This window comes from Orbicella faveolata, unplaced genomic scaffold, assembly GCF_042242905.1.
Source record: "Orbicella faveolata isolate gen_17 unplaced genomic scaffold, um_ofav_v1 contig_24, whole genome shotgun sequence".
NCBI lineage: Eukaryota > Metazoa > Cnidaria > Anthozoa > Scleractinia > Merulinidae > Orbicella > Orbicella faveolata.
Window position 1 is genome coordinate 16,030,221 of NW_028301552.1, and position 17,490 is coordinate 16,047,710.

General features: G+C 37.6%; 2 protein-coding genes across 3 annotated transcripts; one reads left to right on the plus strand and one right to left on the minus strand.

Annotated features, from left to right (window-relative positions):
• Window positions 1-1,921: 1,921 nt before the first annotated feature.
• Window positions 1,922-6,652, minus strand: LOC110046745 (uncharacterized). The gene is made up of 4 exons (XM_020752448.2): window positions 6,012-6,652; window positions 5,112-5,235; window positions 4,780-4,835; window positions 1,922-4,212 (listed from the first exon to the last, which is right to left on the minus strand). The coding sequence occupies exons 1-4, from the start codon at window positions 6,492-6,494 to the stop codon at window positions 4,075-4,077; spliced, it is 801 nt and encodes a 266-aa protein (XP_020608107.1). The 5' UTR covers window positions 6,495-6,652; the 3' UTR covers window positions 1,922-4,074.
• A 42-nt stretch (window positions 6,653-6,694) lies between these two features.
• On the plus strand, window positions 6,695-15,917 carry LOC110046744 (fasciculation and elongation protein zeta-2-like). Of its 2 annotated transcripts, none has more exons than XM_089292552.1 (8): window positions 6,695-6,945; window positions 7,042-7,159; window positions 8,882-9,167; window positions 9,747-9,982; window positions 11,092-11,167; window positions 12,997-13,077; window positions 14,079-14,130; window positions 14,606-15,917. In XM_089292552.1, exons 1-7 carry the CDS (start codon window positions 6,728-6,730, stop codon window positions 14,096-14,098), a joined length of 1,035 nt encoding a protein of 344 aa, XP_089148678.1. In that variant the 5' UTR covers window positions 6,695-6,727; the 3' UTR covers window positions 14,099-14,130; window positions 14,606-15,917. The 2 variants fall into 2 exon arrangements, with proteins under 2 accessions (XP_089148678.1, XP_020608106.2); XM_020752447.2 differs by having other exon boundaries at window positions 6,696-6,945; window positions 13,012-13,077.
• Window positions 15,918-17,490: the final 1,573 nt, after the last annotated feature.

Genomic DNA, 17,490 nt, shown 5'->3' on the forward strand with positions numbered 1-17,490 from the left:
TGTAAATTTCACAGTGAATACAATGAGCAAAATTAATAATAATTTTTTGATTCTCCAGACATAATGCCCACAGCAGAAAGGTTATTTTAAAGACTGTCTACCATTGTAGTAATACAATGTTGAAAGGTAAAAGCTAACCTTTAAACGACCTTTTTGTAGTCTCCTTCGCAGCATGTACATCACTGTTGCTTTATGTGTGCCAGATGAAAACTTTCCCGACCCACAAAATAATGAACCAGAAATTTTAACACTCAATCTTCTTTGCTCGCAAATTGCCACTCGGGCGGGGAGAGATGAAGGACAACTGTTTTTACAAGCTAAATTAATTTTAGTTATTTGAACTAACAGTTAGAAGCTGCCATTGACACTTACCCTGATTGACAAATTAACTAGACAATTTAGGAGCTATTTAATTTGAGTTATTTGAGCTAACTAACATTTTTAACGTAGCACTTACGTTGTCCTAGAGATGTGCCTGCAAAACAGCCAAGTTGCAAAGAGTCAATAGATGATCAACCAATCCCTCATTAGCATAATCTGATCCAACCACTGCAACCCATAACTTCCTTATGCAATTTTCACGGCTTTAAAATAGGGGTCACTGAGCTCGTTTTTGAGTTGTAAACACTCAAAGCTAAAATTATTATTAAGGGTGTTTGTAAGAGTTGTTCTAATGCTATGAAGACCTGTGATATAAATAGGTTCACCACATCTTTACCTTTAATATCAGAAAACAAATGAAAAATACACAGTTAACATGAGCAATTGAAGGTTGAACTTTTTACTTCAAAACAAGAAGTACAACATGAAATTTTACAGTGTTTGTTCTCTCAGCAATCAGCTTATTTCATTTACAACCTTGTTCACAGAGTAATCAGACAACTATGACACGACCTTTCAGTCCCAAGTTCAGCTAACTGGACTGATCATTTGAACACGGTTTTGACAGTACTGAGGCCATAATCTGAACCCAATTTCTGTAGTTGGTCAGAGTTCTGCACATGGGAACCCCACTCTACCAAGAGTACTGACTTAGGGCATCCTATCCAATCTCTTAGCCTGCAGACCCAAACAGATTTCCTGACGTGTGAGACGACAGCCTGAAATCTGTCCAAGTTCCAAGGATATATATATCTTTGACAGTGTTTCAAATAACCAGCCATAAATTCTTCTCTCTGCCATCCTTGTGAATCATTCTAAACTTTTTTATACGTTCTAAGAATCTGTAAAATGTGGTACAGAAAAGGATGACGATTTTCTTTATCTTTATTTATATGTGCATGCCTGCTTCACTTACAGGGAAATAAAATGGTTGATCACTTGGGACCTAAACGTTTAAATGTGTTCTTTGCCACAGAATGGACAAATTAGCCAGCTAAACTAAACCACAGCGTGAGTTCAAGCTACACTTGTGGTTTAGCCTAGCTGTGATATATGTTTCTCTTCTAATACAAACAAAAATGTAACGTGAAAGTTTTCAAACCAAAAAACCCTCCCTGGGAGGAGTATGGATATTTTCTGGAACAACACATTTTAATGTCGGAACTTCACTCTTTCTCATGTTTGCTTTTATAAGCCTAAGTAATATATTTATTATTGGAGGAGGCTAGATTGCTGCAATGTTATTGCAAACAAAATGGTCTTACTATTATTTCATGAATCCACAAAAGAAAAGATAGTAAACAAAAGAAAGTAAGAATGCACAGGTGGCCAAAACTGGGGAAGATTAAAAGATTTCTATAAAGCTGAGAGAGCAAACAAGTTTGATCTTTGTTTTCCTTTGATAAATGTTCCTATCCATAATCTGAGACATGGGAAAATGAAACTGGATCGAAACATTTCAAATGATTTAAACACAAAAATAAATTAAAATGGACATAGTAAGAGTGAGGCAGTACAAATAAAGAAAACTGAAGACGAGTTGCAAAAAACAAGGTTTATATTACTAATAAAGAATCCTGTGTCTGCTCTTTGCAACCTAGCCCCTGAGGAATTAAGCTTGTGATAGTAAATCACATGACCATTTCCTCACAACAAGTTGATTATTTTCACATAACACTATTTGACAGACAATTTACAAATCATACATTGTTTTTACAACATCCACTTGTCTTTGTAAAAATATATTTACAAAATAATATTATAGTTGGCCATTAGCCATAAATTCATTTTGTTTCCTACTGGCTAAAGCTCTGTGGTGAAAAGACTGCAGGCAGTCAGCAAGCAGTCTCTCTTGCTTAAGAATCTGTGACCAATGATGCAAAACAAGTGAACGTGTGGGCGTGACATATGAGCGGCAAGCACTACTTGGGGTTCAGGGCTTTGCATATCACGCTCACATGCACGACTGCTCACTTGTCTTGTGTTCTTCCCCACAGATTTTCGAGCAAAAGGGAGACTGCTTGCAGTCTCTGTGGTGAATATATCTTTTTTCTTTCTTGTATCAAACAAAGAAATAACACATTTGGACATCTTGTGCATCATAAATGTAGGTGCTGGCAAGTGTCGTGTAAACTTTACAACCCTCACACTCTGTAACAACCAAACTTTTCTTGGAAAGCCCAAGCTCCTGACCCCCTAAAATGTATGTATGTAGATAACAACAATAGATGAGGGACAGCATAGTCTCTCTTGTTCCATCAGGTGGAGAGCTGGGAATCTAGAATCACAAAAATCATGATTGGAGAAATGGAGAAACCCACAACACCTCCCTGCTTGCTATTTTTGCATTTATGAGATACAAGAAAAGATGTCAAGTAATGAAAGGAATTTGCATCTTTGTTCATACACTTTTAACTTATCAAGTCAAGAGCTTGGAGTACCTATTGTCTTGTTATTGGTTGGGAAACATTGCAAGATGGGAATCAACAGATGTTTATGTAACTACATGTTACATCCCTACTTTGAATCTAATAGTGAAAGGACAAAATAATTAATACTGTTAGAAACAGCATTTTCATCCACAAAGGTATATCAATTTTGCACCACTTACTACCTGGCATAGATGTCTATTGGGTCAACCACTGGCCAGGGGTAAGAACATAAAACTACTTGTCCTTAATGGTGTGACAGACACACGGGTCACAGTCAAATAAGTGAGCAAGACGTGTCATATCTCAACCAGTAGTAGTACTGGGAAATATACATACAGCACCCCAGTTTCAAGTCTATTTCATTACCCTTGAGCTGGAAAGAAAGTGTAAATGACAAACCCTGATGTCAAGTCTTGATTCTGAAAAGTTATGATATAAACGGTGATAACTTCTTTATAAAAAAATTTCTGTTTGATGGTCACCTTGAAACTGTTTTTATTTGAGGTCACCTTTAAATTAAATTGTAGGTTAGGTAACAGGTTTTCAGCATGTTGAATGGTTTTTTTTTTTTTTGCAGGGGAGGGGGGGGGGTAGTATTCAACAGCCTGTAAGCTTATTTTCACTTTGACAAAATAAGAACTGTGACTTGCACACACCAAGGGAGTTTTAGTTAGACTTGTAAGGTGCCACTCTTTACCTCAATTAGTTACATCAAGGGCGTAGCTAGGGGGGTCCCAGGGTGCCTGTGAGCCCCCCTTTTGTAACCCTTTTTGAGCAAACAACCTACAACAGGTGGCGCAAATGCCATGATGATACCTTGGCCATGGTGAGTACCCTCACTTTGATACAGTGTGACCCCCTTTTTATAAAAATCCTGGCTACGCCCCTGTGCATGATTAATCCAGTGCAACATCCTGGTCACAATCTACAGGTAGTCAGGCCAGGTAGCAAGTGTATGTACATAACATTATTCCCAATCCAAAAACAGCCTGTGTACGCTATCATTTTTAATTTTCATGGCTAAAAGCCAATAAAAGTCAACATAAATAAATAAAATAATGGCATTGAGTTGCTGTTTATTTTACCATGCGTATTACACGAATTGTCTTATTGAAAAATTCCACAATGAAAGTACTACTGTTAATTTACTTTGACACGGTTTTTACACAAGGAATTCACTCACAAAATAGACAGTACTTAATGTGACATGATCCACAAGAACTTCATTTGTAGAATAGATTTTTGTTGATAAAACATTTGCTCATCTGAGCCACAGTTTCAGCCTAAGTGCGTCAACTCCATTAAGGTAGTACCTAAACAACCTTTTATCTCGAACAAACCCCAGGTTTTCATAGAGTCGAAGAGCTGCTGTGTTGCTCACTTCAGTCTCAAGAACAACCTGCAAATTAAGTAACATGACATGCCTTATCTGTGATATGAACTACAATGTCGACATACAATTTTTCCTTACTGAACTTCACACATTTCTTATAGTACTAATCGGGTGAGTTTCATCTAATGGTCAGACAATATGCATTTATTGATCATTTTCTAAATTCTCTTTACCTTAATGTTTGATCAGGTATTTATATCAGTGAAAGGGAGAATTTACATGCTTATAGTACACCACTATACCAACTGGGCTCAGATATACATACTTTTGGTGTTGAATTCTTATACAGATTGAAATAGACTGTGAGTAGTCCATTCCTTTTCCTGGCATGCAAGATGTTAAGTTACTAGCATGCACCTGTCCCCATTCCCTCCTCATTTCTTTCCCTAATTTGCATAATGTTGACTAAGTTCCGCACGCACAAGATTTCAGGAACAAAAACCGACTACTCCTAGTCTAATACAAAAATGTTCTCCTTCTTGAAAGAATAATAATACTCTCATTAACACGAGTACTCTCCTGGGACACCTTGCTGTATCTTTGTAAAACAAGGATAATGAGTGGAAATCTTACCTCATCACAGCTGTCCTCAATCATTGCCTTGATGGCCCTTACCACAAGATTTGAACCTAAAAAAAAAAATGAGACGTTAGGATGAGGCTGTCCTGTAACAGTACCCTGTTGTTTTACATGCATTGGTCAAACAATATGTCATTGATTATATGTCTCTTCATGACATCCCACTCTTGGGTTAGTGCCTGAAAGCTAGGAACTTACAGAAACTTAAACCTTCAACCATAGACTAAAGTACATGTAGCTGGAATGCTTTCCAATGCAAATTAATACAGATACCAATGTAACTGCAGTCTGTTATATTAGGTATTTTGTAGCAAGGCACAGCTCACCTATTTTATGTCGTCTGTATTCTTTCTCAACAGCTAACATTGCTATGTATCCTCTGCGAATCATGTTCTTGTGCATGTCAAGCTTGCACACGACAGCACCAACACACCTCTTGCCATCCATGGCCTGGAGAGACACCATGCATGCATTACTTATTACCTAAACACAGGTTGTACTGGTATTTTCAGCTCTGCATCCCTTCCCTTCCAAACCTCTCTTTTGGAAATTAGGCTATCTCTGCTGAGGTTATGTTTATGTTGTGATTAGGATTTATATATCTTACATTTCTATTTTTCAAACCCTTATAGTTCCCTTCTGAGAGCTAAATTATTGAATACTGCAGAATCGAAGAGTGAAATCAAAAGCGAACAGGAAACATCACAAATCTTACCTGTCACCCCAAATTCATTTCATTACCATAATTCAAGGAAACAACAGGATAACAGAAAACAATAAGCAAGGCATTTTGCAGACATCACTTTTCCACATGAAACGAGGAAAAAGTAGGTCAGACATCTGCACACAGGGTCAGTAAAATAAATTATCATATGACTTGTGTTTGTAGCCAATGTAACGCACACTCTGATAGGCTAACTCTAGGGCATTGTTCTCCCGTAATGCTCACCAACTGATTACGCACTGGCTTGCAAAAAGATCACAACAAACCATAAGATAAACAACTCATTAACTTTGAATGTTTGGTCTTAACAGGAAATGTCTCCCTTGTGAACTTGTCTCCCACCTTTTTGGTGGAGTACAAGATCCACAATGCACCTGGAGCAGTGATTAGCCACAAATATTTTCAGTATAATTATTTTCCACAAACAATTTTAACAAACTTCCTGGTGTAATTTTCTATCATTTATGTCATTACACATTTCCTCAATTTCCCCTCAACTTACCAAAAAGCACAGCTTGGGCCAGTTATGAATGAAATAACGATAGGTGTAGATGGAGTATGGTTCCGAAAGGTCCTTCGTTATAAGGGCCATGATAGCCTCCATTTGAAGTTCAGACTCATAACCAACGTAAGTTAAATTTATACTTTTTTCAGAAGTATCTGAAGTTCCAGCCTGTTCGGAAGATTCTTTTTTCTCGGGAGTTGACATGTTCGTCGTTGAAGGGTCACAGTTTGACTGATCGGAGTGACCTAAGGTTACATGGTTCTCGCTTGCCGATGTGCCTGGACATGATTGAGTGCGGATCGTGACGCCGTTTAGATCTGTAACCTTCTTGGCACTGTAAGTTTTTTGTCCCTGATCAGGATCGTGAATTTCTCCTTTTGCGTCGCAAGAAGTCGAAAGCTCGCCGTTAACAACGACGTTCCTATCTTGCGATGTCAAAACTGATGTTTCGTTCCCACTCTCCGCGGGTGCTGACTCCATTGCATAGAGCTAAACTAATAATAAATATTTAAAATCTAGGTGGGAGACCTCTATGCCCTCTGAGCGCCAATGTTTAAGAAAAAATCTCACCACCGAGTAAAACGCGATGACATCGTGACAAGGTTCAGAACAGGAACCGCCGCCATATTGAACTCACTAGTCTGGCAAAGTGTGATGGGTAACGCAGTCTCGGTAGGGACCAGTCTTACTCGGACGATTTTTTAAAACGCAACATGGCGGGCAGCGAGGATGGGAACCCATCTGACGAAGACAGCGAATGGTCTGATTTTAGTGGCAATAGCGCAAAAACAAATATTTTCGACGACGTGACTTTTGGTCTCAGATCTCTGGATCCTGTTGGTGTCATCAATACTCTAATTGCGTGCTTTCCGTGGCAATCAGACCCTACATCAGCTGGTATAAGCGACGGAGCGCCTTGCGCGAATGACAGGTTTAAATTTCATCTACAAGTACTTTGATTTTATTGGCCAACTTTAGTTATACTTGGTGAATTCGTGAATGTATTTTTGCGCCGTTTCGTTGACAGAATTCTCGACCGTGTTGATCCTTCACTGGAAACTTACGGAGAGCCTTTGACTTGGCGGGGTTCACTTACAGAGGTTAAATTTTCCAGGGCGTTGAATCTTCCATCGTGTAGCAATGGAGTAAGTCCTTTTTTCGCCTGAAAATATACGATCTTTAGGCATTTGCTTAATATCGCTTTATGAGTAGCTTGTTGCCCTTTTAATCGAATTACCACCGTGAAATTTGTCGCAGATGTGTTTTTTTTTAAGTTCTGGATCTTATATTTAATTTGCAAGCTCTTTAATGAAGTTAGGGTAATCAAAGTTGATAGATTCCTCCATGAAACATTTATTTGAATTTAATTCGTGGGTACACTAGTGTCTCGACTTACTTCTCGTCGTTATAGCAAGCGTTCTGGCTGTTATTTTATTCCAAAGTCACATTAAGATAGATTGAACTGGTCTCTCTCTCCATAGCACAAATTTTCAACAAAACTGGCGTGACTATTTTGCTCTTAGCTGTAATAAGTTCGCACCCTTTCTGAATCCGTTTAGATTAAACATTTTACATTAAAAAAAATATTTGCTAGATCCCTGTGACACCTGGTAATATATGATATTTCCACTGTCCTACATAAACATTGGCAAAGAAAAATAGAAATTCCTGTGCACTAGAAAATTGTAACAATATTTTTAAAATGTTCTGGTCCCAGGTGTTTGAGGTTATTGTAGGCATTCAGGGGTGTCTTCCAGAAAATTGAGGTTGAAGTTGAAGCTTTATTGCACACTCCCAAAAATATGTTTTTCATTTAACAATACAATATAAATACAATAACAATACAATTAAAAAGATACAATAATTATAAAAATACATTGAATTAAAAAGTGTAACACTTAAGCATCTTTGTTTTAACGTTTTTCTTAAAGTGTGCTAGACCTTTGCACAGTTTTAAATCTTTATCTAATGAATTCCGTAAGTTTACTATCCTGTCCACTTCAAAAATTGGTCATGGGTAACTTTCACAGGCGTCAAACAAAAAACTGAAAATGTTTGTTAAAATGAATTACCTGCCTTTGTTTCCACCTGGATAACCACGTCACCGAAACACCAGGCAAGCAGAATTGTGATCTCTTATGGGAAAACATACACTAAGGGAAATCTGCTAAACAGTCAAAACGAACGGCTAGGAGATGGTTAACAAACAGAGACAGATGTTCTAGCTGTTTAAAACGGTTTATGATTTGCAGTAATGGAGAAATTGGTGTCTAACAGAAACCCTGCTAGCATATGGTGAAAAGCAAAAAGAATCAAAATGCTAGTCTGGAAGGGTGAAGAAGAGGGTGGGAAACCAGTAGCAAAATTAGCAGCCAAATTCGGTAAACCAGTGATCTGAAACGAAACACGGTAGCTGCTATAAACTCAGGGAGCAGGGATGGCATTGTAGTGAGAGCACGCGCCTCCCACCAATGTGGCCCAGGTTTGATTCTCGGGCCTGGCGTCACATGTGGGTTGAGTTTGTTGTTGGTTCTTGTCCTTGCTCCGAGGGTTTTTCTCCAGGTTCTCCAGTCCCCCCCCCCCCCCCCCCCCTCCACAAAAATCAACACTTCTAAATTCCAATTCGATCTGGAAAGAGTGGATGAAGAGCCACTTTGTGGAAATGCCACTGTGACAGTAAATTTCCATTATTGATTCTATTAAGGTATTCCTGGAGTAATGTACTATCCACAACTTTGGGAGGCTGGTCGGACATCAAACGTATGTCTCACTAGTGTAATTTCCTTCCTTTCTCTTTCACTGAAGGAGGACTCAAATGCCAGAATTAAATGGAAGGAAGGAACTTTCACTGTTTTCTTTCATTGCAGAATAATTTGCCAGCTTGGCAAAATGAAGAGGACACTGATTTTGTCTCAACAAGAACTTTTGACTTTCACAAACTTGCTGAAAAATTCAGCACACAAAACTCTAGTAAAAGATGGAGTAGCGATTCTAATGGACTTCCAGAGGACTTTGTTTTATCAAAATCTTCTGATCCACTCTCTTCCACTGCTGCTGATTCTGATGGTGAAAATGAGGATGAAATTTTTCTTGTCTTCCGAGGAAAACCAAACAATCGGACATCAAGTTTTGATGAGTGCCAAGCTGCAGCAGGTAAGAAAATTATTTACAGATTAATAAAGTGCTTAACCACTGAGAGTAATCAACTTGTAAGTTCTCCACACAATGTCATGACATATCACATCTACAGGTCATAAACAATAACAGAATGATTACCAGGGTAACTACTATAGAGATTTGAGTTGCTGATTTTGTTGTGTAGGAAAATATCCATACCTCTCCCATGGAGGGGTACAGCAAGTTATTCTGTGATGTCAAAGTGACAACATGTCATAAAGCAAAACAAATGACGTGCTCGCACTTCCGCTCTGTACATGTCTTTGGGGTTTGGTTTTGACTATGACGTCAGTTCTGTTCTTGATCCAATCCTTCTTTCAAACTTGGAGTTTTCAAATTTGAGTAATGGTGGACAGTCGAATTTATCAGACTTTTCTTTGGGATTTTGACTTTAAATTTGGTACAATTGCTATCTGGGTGATTAAGTTTTGATATCTGAAAGAAAAAAGGTATTTTTGACCACAGTAGCACTTATATGGTGTTGAGTAATAGTTTTCTATAGAAGGTCAATCATAATCTAAATGTTGTATTTTCATTATTATTATTTCCTTGCAGGGCTCTCTGAGCTTTCAAATGGAGAACTTTTAGACTTAAAACAGGAGATGGCTGCCTATGTCAAAGAGTACTCAGATGTTCTTGTTGAGGAATTGACACTTAGGGAGGAATTAGAGAGAGAAAAAGAAATAAAAAATAACTTTATCTCAACATTATTAGCTGTTCAATCCAGAATACGAGAAATACAGTCTAGCCAAGGAAAAGGGAAAAAAGGATGGTCTGCTAATTCAGGAAAGGTAATTAAAAAACTTGGACTGATTCCATAAAATTGATGGTTTGACAATTGCAGAATTCAGTAGTTTCTCTTGTGCGATTCTGAGGGTATATATGAAAATGATCTTGAGAAAAGACAAATCTCACACACTTTACATATTGTATATACCTGCCAACTCTCACACCTTTCAAAAAATATTTTAAGTAGAACCAGTGCTTCTTCCTTCAATTCTATGATTTTAGAAGGAAAAATTACTGACAGTGACTTAATGTTGGTGAAATACCACCTGTGACTGAGACTGAGAAATATTCAGAACATCTTCGTCAATTTTTGGAATGTTGTCAGAAATCTTTGGGCATCATTAGATACAGTCAGGGATAAAAGGTTCAATGCCTTTAAAATAAAAATTTAAGTTGGCAGGTATTTTAATAACATGAGTAGTGGTTATGCAACTATACCTCAATGACCTATGGCTATTCTAGGGGACCCAGCTCCCAGAGTAAACTAGTCAGAGCTTTCAGTTGACAAAGATCCCTGATCAGTTTTGTTTTTTAATTAATGTTGTGTTAGGTATATAAGTCTTTAATTTGTCTAAGCTCAACACAGTCTGCTTGTTAATTTATTATTTCTAACAAAATTTTAAAAAAGTGTGCAAAATGATTGACTAGGCACAATCATATATCATCCAAAACATTTCATGTGTAGATCAGCAGTTAGTCCTTTATAAGTTTAATTTGTGCTTTTAAATATAGTTGCATAATTATTACACCTTTTCGGTATGCTTTTGCGGCATTTGGTTGACCTATGGTTCATATGAGTTAGCAAACCTGACGCACCAGTGAAGTTTACCAGAAAGTATGACTAGATATTCATCACACCAAAATTTGGCCATAAATCCAGCCATATCAGGTCAGTGACTATATATCACAGAATAACAGGACAGTAAACGTGACTCCTGATTGCCCAATAATCGCCCCAAAAGCAACATATATGTACTCCATTTTTGCATGAAATCCTCCAATAATGAATTCTGGCCACTTGCTCTAGAAAACAAAACTATTGCACCCAGTCATATTCGGGATTTTATGAAATGTACAATAATGTGAAATTTTTTTGTTGTTGTTTTATTAGTATTTAACCACAGTGATACCTTATGATGAATTTGGTGGAGGTCCAAGCACCAAAGTATTGTTGAGGTTGATTGAAAGTAAGTATTTATTTCCTTTGAATTGTTTAACAAGTATGCTTCCCATACATTTCTAACAAAAAGATTATTAAAGTAACAATATTACTGAATGTGAAAGTGAAGAATGATCATCACAGTAGATTTTCCAATTTAAGCAATTGGAAAGAAGAAGCCTGAAAAAAATCAGGACTTCAACGGGATTCGAACCCGTGACCTCCACAATACCGGTGCGATGCTCTACCAACTGAGCCATGAAGCTACACATTGGCAATGAGGTCAATTGACCTCGCTCCCAATGTGTGGCTTCATAGCTCAGTTGGTAGAGGATCGCACCAGTATTGTGGAGGTCACTGGTTCGAATCCTGTTGAAGCCCTGATTTTTTTCGGGCTTCTTTTTTCCAATTGCTTAAATTGGAAAATTTCTTGCGATGATCATTCTTCACTTTCATCTACAACCACAGTTCAAATATGAATTACTTCATATATACTTCACATCATTACTGAATGTGATCATTAGTCTAGATGGAAGTCAACATTTTGTTAATTTTAGTAAGGGCAAAATCAAGCTGAAAACAATGAAAAATATCAAAAAGGACAGGCTACTCCAGTCATCTGACATTCAATGTAGATTACCATTATTCCCAAGGCAATATGTTGAGTATTTTACTTTGGTTTAGTATTGTCTCATAATCATTTGGAGCTCTCACTATAATGAAAACATTCTTGCCTTATTTTACTACTAACATTGGATCAACCTGAGTATGGTACTTACCAGAGGTGGATCCAGGGGAGAGGTTGAGGAGGTTGCAACCCTCCCCACCCCACCCCTCCCCCCCTCCCCCTCAATAAGCAGAATTTTTTTTTTTGGTTATTATTTTGTATGACTCCTCTTTACGTTTCTTGAGGAACAAGAGAATGCATCCTAATTTTGTTTCGGCCTGTCTGCAGCCAAAAAAAATCGAGATTTTTTGTGAAGACTGCAAACTGGCCACCCCTCTTGGCCGCCCCATCTGCTATGTCATTCTTGTTCTCTTTTGTGGCTTCTTTCATTGTTTTCAACATTTTGGGGTTTTCTTTGAACTGATATTTCACTCTGACTGCATTCAACAAAAAAGGAATGCAGTCCTAATGCAGACAGGAGTGAGATTTTTTGGCAGGGTGAAAACAAATAGCATCATTGCAAAGCATGTGTATGCGAGATGATTTGCTTTTTTGATCGTTTGCGATCACTCTATATGTAGATAATACACAGTTGTTCCACTTCCTCCAATTCACTGATAGTCAACTCAGGAGAAGATAAAATACATTTTGCAACTGCTGTGTAAGACCTCAATTCGTGAAAAGGTCACCAGGATGTGATCGCATATAACAGGCGACATTCATTTCAAGTAAACAAACGGAATTGATACCATTAGTGAATTTTCATGTACTTGTTGAACTGTGTTCAACTTTGGAAAATGAAGAAAATGTGGCCCCATACTCCCTAGAATCTCATGCCTGCAGTGCTTGTCATCCAGGCTGATGGCGTTGGAGGTTTTAAGGTGTACAACACTCCTTTCAGTAATTCCTGGTTCTGCCCTGCTTACTGCACATTTTAGTGAACCAAAAGTACCTGCCTTCAAAGATTTTTAACCATCCAAAAGTAGGAAGAGGTAAAAGCAGATAAATCCAAAAGTAATGATGGTCATTAATTCTTGAAACGCCACTGTGACTTTCTGGAAACACAATTTCTGATGGGAAAAAAAAACAAGCTAACAGAGGTCAATTGCAACAAACTTACCTGGTCTTGGCCATCTAAATCAGCCCTTGACTAATTGCTTTCTTTCCTTTTGAATAACTTGAATTAACAGTGAACTTTATTTTAGTTATGGAGGCGCTTATTGCAGACAGCCCTACTGTTCCTAGTCTGCTTACTGAATATATATTAAAAGGTGAGAATCAATGGGAATTGGTTTTCTTTACACAGTAATGTTTGGAACCAAAAATAATATCAGTTTGTTGTCAAACCATTTATTCCATAATGATAATAATAATTAGTATCACCCAACTAGTGGACTAATGCAAATCCTGCATTTTGATTGACTACACTACTAGAGGACTATTAGTAATAGTCCTCAAGTGGCAAAATTGGCGCAATCGAGCGTGACGCTTTCTTTCGTTTTATTCCCAAATAAATATTTCTTCAACTTGCATTTGTTAGCTTTATTATTGCCTTTTCTGTCCGACTAGTTGGGTGATACTAAAACAATTAGACCCTTCGCCCTCAAGGGCCATGGGTCAATAGCCCATTCAGCTTCGCCTCGCTTCGCCTCCCATAGCCCTTGCGGGCTGCGGGTCTAATTGTTAAATATCAGTAATGAGTAAAGACAGACAATACTCGATATTGTGGGGTTTGTTTTCAGAAAATTTCCATTCTCCGCTCCCCAAATTTTCCAGTGTCCCTCCTTGGGTAAGCCCAGGGTATGCATATTCTTTGCAAAAAGCAATTCGCTGTAACTGGTTGCAATAAATTCTATTGGATGATTTAGACAGGCAACTTGGGGTCTCTATCAATTATCACATGTTGTAGGGACAAAGCCCTGAGTCCACCATCAAATTCAGTAGTAATCATGATTGAGGAGTCTAGTTGTTTTAGTACAACCCAGTGACTCTTCTATTAAACCTACAATAGTAATATAATATATTTGGAAAACATGATGGTTTTCTGCTTAGTGCTTTGGTCTCCAGATTGAGCAGTCTAGGCTAGAGTCCTAGCTGGCATCATATTTGTGTTATATTCTTCCAAAAGTGTTGTTGCTATTAGAGTGCTGACTGCCTGTGATAACATCACAGAAAGAATTTTATTACAATGTAAATAAAACAATTAAAAAAAAAATGTTAAATATACAATTCTTCCTCACATAAGTGTTATTCTTGTTCGTTTCTCTGGCAGTACTGTGTGCTGAAGACTAGAAAGAGTCCTCCCTGCACTCTGGCCACCCCATGTGAGTGTTTAAGTTTTACGATTATAGATATTTTGCACTCAACAGATTCCTGAATTAAAAAATTGATGAATAGAGGGAGGGGGAGTTGGTGGGGTGGTCACATAAATGAGTTTTTGGGGTCAATTTTGTTCTGCACCAAAATGCCTCAAATTTTGCATGTAGCCTTCAAATTAATTGAACATAATCACCTCATTTTTTCCTCTTGGTTTGCACCTTGATTTGGAGAAAAATGAAGTCAAAAACAGATAATAATTAAAAAGTGGATTATTGCACAGATGTTTTGCAAGAGCAATTTTGGAGACCTTCCCCTTTTTTCATCTCCATTTTCACATAAACTGACAACCACTTTATGCAAGTGAAAACCTACATTATATAGTGTAACCACTGCCTTAATTTCCTTCACTGACAGTGATTTTTTGTGTGTCAGTTTTATAAAAGTGTTATTATGATAATCACTCTTATCAACATTCTCCAGGTAAGTGTTTCTGTCTCAAAGTGAGTGATGGCAGTACCACCAATGATGACTACGACAATGCAAGCAATTCAGTTGGGCCTTGGTTCCTCACAAATGGTTGAGAACTCAAAGACTTAACCCCTGCGCATATCTTGCAGTTACTAGTTGAGCACTTGGCATGTTTATTTGTGGGTCACATGCTTCCAAATGGTCATGATCCTGGGAGATCGTGTCAACAGTAAAGATATAAAAGTAATCTTCGTGAGTCCCAGTTGATATCTGAGAAGTAACTACAGTGGAGAGAGCAAGATAGAGAATTGGAAGGGTCAAAAAGTGTTCCAAAAAATTGGAATACTCAGTCACTTCCTGTTAAGAAACGCTTTCCTTCCAGTCCTCAGTATTTAAAGACTTTTTCAGATTAAATGCAACAATTCTATCTTCTTTCAAATGACAATGAGAACACATGTCAAAAAAATGCTGAAAAACATACATGTAATACTTGAAATTCAACATAGTCATACAGGTATACTCAGTCTTCTTCATTGTGCCAAACAGCATCTTTGACAAGTTTTCATTGTTTAGAAATATTCCACTGAAATGGAGAGATGTCTGCAGAAAATATTGATATTTATTTTCTAATATTTTTTAATAATTTGTTTATTTGATCTTTTTCTTAAATATTATTTTTTTATGTAATATTTCCAAAATAATTTAAAGAATTATCAATTGTGCATTGCTTAAAGCTGCTTCACAGAGTTAGGTAACACATGTTTACATAGGCTAATGCAAACCGTTATGTTTGAGTGAATTTGTGCTATGAGCTAGGATTATGTAGGGAATTTTGTGTCATCCAAACTTTAGGTTTGCATCAGCATGTCTAAACACAAAGGATTGTTTTATAAAATAAAACTATGAAGTTTAGCTCGATGTTGTAAAGGTATTTTGTTCAAGAAATAGAAAATGAATTGAGTATTTCATCATAGCTGGAGAAATATAACTGGAAGCCTGGTCAAACAAGAAATGTTGTAGAAATACGAGCAGTTTCTAGTTCTTCCAAACTTAATAAACATTTCTCAGTGCTTAAATGTTTTCTTTTTCCTTTGCAGTACAATCCATTGAGATCCATCTTTTCTCTAGGCATAAAAATTGTGGCTTTTTTCCAGCCAAAAAGTGCAACTGTGTTTGCCATGCTTTGACCTCATGCAAACCGTTTAAGCAGCCAATCAAAGACCATGTTACATGTTAATTTTTATAAATTTCAATTCAAAGTATTGCCAAATATATATTGTATATACAGATATTAATATATGAAAATAAATGCTCTTCTTTTCCATTCTGGTTTTCTCGTCACATATTAAACAGTGGTTGGAGAACTAATCAGTTTTTGTCAGTCCCTTTGCACAGTGTATGTAATTGGGCAAACCATAGTAGTAGAGCAAATACATTTGTTCTGGACAATATAATATTAGTGTTGTATCTGTGTTACAAATAAAATATTGCTTACATTAAGAGAAACCTTGCCATTAGGGTCTCAACAGTGAAACACCACTGAGAAGACACTTGTGGTGTGCTTGCATCATCATTGGCTCATATCCCAGCATCAATTTCTTGTAACAGTATGGTCTCCTCTTCTTTGATGGCATCGGAGGTGGCTTAGTGGGCCAATCCTTGCTTAGAATTTGCGAGGGCAGTGAGGGTACGGGAGGGTGGGTGGTGGATGAGGGGCTGCAAAGTCGTGCTTTTGTTCTTCACATTTCTCTTCCGGCTTATCGCCTCCTTTCTTAAAAGTAGCCTGACAAGATTGCAATGAGAAGTTATTTGATATATATTTTCCAGTCATTCTGTACTTTTACCAAATTTGATTATTTTACATACTATTCATTGTTTCAGACCAGTTTTCCTCTCAGAAAAGATAACCTTACTCAAAGTAGGTAACATGAATTGGAATATTGAGAATGGTCACCAACTACTAGTTCCCGTAGCTCTTGTGGAGTGAGTTTAAGAAAGTTCTTTTGCCCTTAGGCTCGATTTACCTGAAGGAAATCGAGCAGCTCCCCTGCTCTCTTGGTGTCTGTTTGGTTTGCTATCTGTTCTGTCTTGTACCCCAAACTCTTGCACTCTTCTCCCACTTCATACTCACTGACAAACAAAAAGCAACTGCCATGCAGGCATTGTAACAATTTTGTTACAATGCAGTAAGTTGAGGGAGTGAAAGGGAAAAGTCTCTTATACTAATCTTTATCAGAATGTACTCTAAGATCTGAGAGCTTGGAACAAGTTGATGCAAACCTGAGGGACTAATTAAAATTTACTGCGATGAAACTGTTTTCCACCATTTGCAGTAAACAGATAACTTTCTGTGAAATTTTGGACAAGCAATCTTAGTTTGTAGATCGCATTGTCAAACACATTTATGGACTTGACCGATGTGAGAGGGTAGCAAAAGGGGGTTGTCATCCCATTTTAAAATTTGTATGTCATACATGTTATGCTACTTTTAACAATGGCTTTTTCATATATTCACAAATCACATGACTGTCTCTTAGTTGCTTTTGTCACGCAACATACTGAAGCCGCCAAACGGACTCGCAAGTAGAAAACATGCATCTACTTCCAACTCCGTTTGGCCAGGCCCTACGGGCGTGTTGACTTGCGATGATTTGCAGGCTGACGCAAGTTTTTCACCATTTGGCCACCCAAATCAAGTCAACGCAAGTTACTGGTGTCCATTAACCTTTTATTAGCCAAGGAAATACAGGATGTGTCTGCCTTAAAACGGGTTTTTTGCAACTTGTGTTTACTTGCAAGGAAACTTGCGAGTCCGTTGGGCCACCTAACACAAGTCTCCATGCAAGATCAACTTGCAGTTACATGTACTTGTAACTACTTGTGAGTCTGTTTGGGCA

Excerpts from the sequence above, each read along its gene's own strand:
- LOC110046744 (XM_089292552.1), top strand. The coding sequence starts at position 6,728 with ATGGCGGGCAGCGAGGATGGGAACCCATCTGACGAAGACAGCGAATGG. Across the intron at positions 7,160-8,881 it reads TTCCATCGTGTAGCAATGGA|AATAATTTGCCAGCTTGGCA; the intron begins GTAAGTCCTTTT and ends CTTTCATTGCAG. Across the intron at positions 13,078-14,078 it reads TACTGAATATATATTAAAAG|TACTGTGTGCTGAAGACTAG; the intron begins GTGAGAATCAAT and ends TTTCTCTGGCAG.
- LOC110046745 (XM_020752448.2), bottom strand. The coding sequence starts at position 6,494 with ATGGAGTCAGCACCCGCGGAGAGTGGGAACGAAACATCAGTTTTGACA. Across the intron at positions 5,236-6,011 it reads GGCCCAAGCTGTGCTTTTTG|GCCATGGATGGCAAGAGGTG; the intron begins GTAAGTTGAGGG and ends GTGTCTCTCCAG. Across the intron at positions 4,213-4,779 it reads TTGAGGACAGCTGTGATGAG|GTTGTTCTTGAGACTGAAGT; the intron begins GTAAGATTTCCA and ends CTTAATTTGCAG.